General features: G+C 35.4%; 1 protein-coding gene across 1 annotated transcript; it reads right to left on the bottom strand.

Annotated features, from left to right (window-relative positions):
* Positions 1 to 430: 430 nt before the first annotated feature.
* LOC112778219 (F-box/kelch-repeat protein At3g23880) lies at positions 431 to 1,746 on the bottom strand. Its single transcript, XM_025822565.2, has one exon. The coding sequence runs from the start codon at positions 1,692 to 1,694 to the stop codon at positions 612 to 614; it is 1,083 nt and encodes a 360-aa protein (XP_025678350.1). The 5' UTR covers positions 1,695 to 1,746; the 3' UTR covers positions 431 to 611.
* Positions 1,747 to 3,067: the final 1,321 nt, after the last annotated feature.

The following is a 3,067-nucleotide window of genomic DNA, read 5'->3' as shown; positions in this document are numbered from 1 at the left end:
CTTATATTTACATTGGATACTTACGTCATTTATGTCTTCTTAGTGTTATACTCAGGGTTGTTTTGGGTCTAAAGGGAATACAAGCGCATAAACCTGATCAGTTTCTGATATAAAATTTTATGCTTTGGAAGGGTAACTTATCATTCTAAGTGTTATTCAACTAATTTTCCTCTTTAATCTTCTAGGATATATATAGAACGCTATAAATTTCATACAAGACAGCAGTTTGGAAGAGAATATGAAACTCCAAAGTATAAATAACATGAAAAATCTTGCTTAGAATTTAACAAACTTTTAACATTTTTCAACAATCAAAATACCTCATAATCTGCAATAAAGATGAACCTACTGAAATGGTCAATAACACCATCAATTCTAATTTCTAAAAGAATTTGACTTTGGAATTGCAATGATGTGAATAAACTAAAACTTTTCCATCTAAACAATGAAAATGCATTAAATAAACTGTGTCCCATGTTGCATTCTACACGTTCCATTCAATCAACAATGCAAGATCAACAGAAACAAGCAATCAGAAAATTTTGAGAACATTTCATATTTACATACCCTACTCTTGTTTGCAATTAGCGATTGCCTTCGCCGTTTATTCTTTACTGACCGGGCAGCGTGAGCAAGGTCCTAGCAAACATTAGCTTGATTGTGTGAATGTCACAACTAGTTCGTCTAGACTCTAACAACATTCCTTTGTCACTAAATTTCATCAACTCCTTTATGTTTTTCCAGCCGACACATTCACTGCCTCTAGTTAAACACATGGGGATGAATCCATCAGGAAAATCAATATTGAGCTTAGTCCAACTGGACTCCACCTTGTATTCTTTCATCACCCATAGCTCATTCCTCCAAGGTTGCCATTCCGTGTAACATATCCCAAGGTATCCTCCCAACAGCTTTAAAGTCGGGGTGCCACCACCTTGTAAATCGGGCATCGAAATTATCGATAGATTCTTTTCCTCCAAACCAAAGGCAACAATTACCCTAGCACTATCACCGACAGTGCGAACCGCAAACCAATGAATAGCACCGTTACAAAACACTCCAGAATTGCAGGTAATCAGATGGTTACTATGAAAGTCCCCTGTCTCAATTTCTTTCCATGAATGGTTTCTAACAGAGAAAAACTCCCAACGATGTCTTAAATTAGAAGTTTCTTCAAATCGATCACGCCACCCAGCAACTACTAAATAATCATCACTAGATTTGTCATAACCAATACCAGCCCAAAGTAGAAAAAAAAGACCACTTGGATATGAAACTCTTGTGTGAAAACCAGTTGTTGGATTCCACATAACAAAATGCGTACCGTTAACGCAATTAAGCAACAATATGAAGCCCCTGCAAGAACCCCTAACCCTAAGGGCATAATGTTCATAAGTTACAGGAATGCGAACCGCATAATCACGGTGAATCGATTCTTCTACATCCACACAACGAGCCACGGAATTCACGGGCGAAAAATAGATAAGCATATCGTTGGTGGTGGTAGGTGCGAGATCGAAATGCGATTTTGTGAAATGAGAATCGGAAATCATAGAGAACCATTGCTTAGAGACGCACCTGAATCGAACAAGGGATTTCAATGGTAAAAGTAACAGAATTTTCTCTATCAGTTCTTGAGGGAGAGCCACAACCTCGTGATTCCTCGTCTTCCTCTTCTTGTTCTCAATCTCCATTGCCCTAATTTTCCAACCTTATTTCTATTTGACAAACAAAAACAGACCAAAGAATCAGACGAATGCTCTTATGTATTATTTGTAGATCAAAATCAGCCACTAAAATCAGTTATTAATATATTTGTGTCTAAATATATATTTGGTTTAATTTATTTTTATAGTGTATTTATATTTTAATATGTATTTTATATTAGTAGCTGACGTGGCTAATTTTAGTGTACACGTTTTCATATGGATAAATACATGAGTTTTTTAGAATTTCACTATAGAACTAATGAAGAATCTTTACCATGAATACAATGAACTAATTATTTAGTCCAATTGAGATAAATAATAAAAATCACTTTATAGATTATCTAAATTCAAAAACTCCCGTTCATTTATTTCATATCAAATTTTAAATTTTAAATTTCTAAATTTTAAATTTTAAATTTTTAAAAAATCCAATTAGTTATTTCAAAAAAATAACCATCTGAAAATTCTAATTTACTAAAGCATTTTACTCTAATACTCTCTTTTTTTTCAATCGTCGGCCACCCCCACATTCATCAATAATCACCCCATTTCACTGTCGCTGCTTGATTTGCCACACGCCACTCACCCTTAGTAAAAATAACCATCCACTTAAGGATAAAAATAATCATCCGCATACCTAATGAATTGAACATCTAACATATTTTAATTATATATAACTAAACCCAATCCAATCAAAATAATCATCTACATAAAAATTAAAATAACCATCCACATACCTACTAAAAGACCATCGTAAATTGACCATTAAAATAGAATAAGAAGATGAATAAACAAAAGAAAAAAACTATGATCATCCAACAATTTAATTTTTATTAAAAAAAGAAAAATGTATAATTTGACACATGAGTCTCATGATTTGATGTAACCATAAAACTGGAGAAACAAAAAAAATCTTGAACAGATAAGGAGACATGAGTGAGAATCAAAAGTAAGCAATTGAGTGTTTGATTGAGTAAACTCCCAAAATGGTCCTTCAGATTGAGCCCGTGCATCGATGTTACCCCTGACTTTCGAAATGCTCTAATTGCACCCTTCAGATTGAGCTCCGTGCGAAATCCTGGTCCTTCCACCCAATTCCGGCGTGACTCAGCAGCCGGAGCGCTGAGCTGGCTGCTTATGGTCCACGTAGGCAGCCTTAAACGACGCCGTTTTGCCTGGATGGTGTTAATGAATCAGGACGACGTCGTTTTGCCTTGGAGGGGGAATTGAAAGGTTGCTTGGGGAGAGGGTTGATCAGTCATTAGTCTTTCTCCTACTTCTCTTCAAACGTTTCTTCTCTCTTTCGTCCAGAGAATGCTGTGACATTAGGGCACGTTCTGGTTAGTGCTTGACTGAGT

The sequence above is a fragment of the Arachis hypogaea genome, chromosome 19 (genome assembly GCF_003086295.3).
Source record: "Arachis hypogaea cultivar Tifrunner chromosome 19, arahy.Tifrunner.gnm2.J5K5, whole genome shotgun sequence".
In the NCBI taxonomy this organism is placed as follows: domain Eukaryota; kingdom Viridiplantae; phylum Streptophyta; class Magnoliopsida; order Fabales; family Fabaceae; genus Arachis; species Arachis hypogaea.
This window is presented reverse-complemented; position numbering and strand designations above follow the sequence as displayed.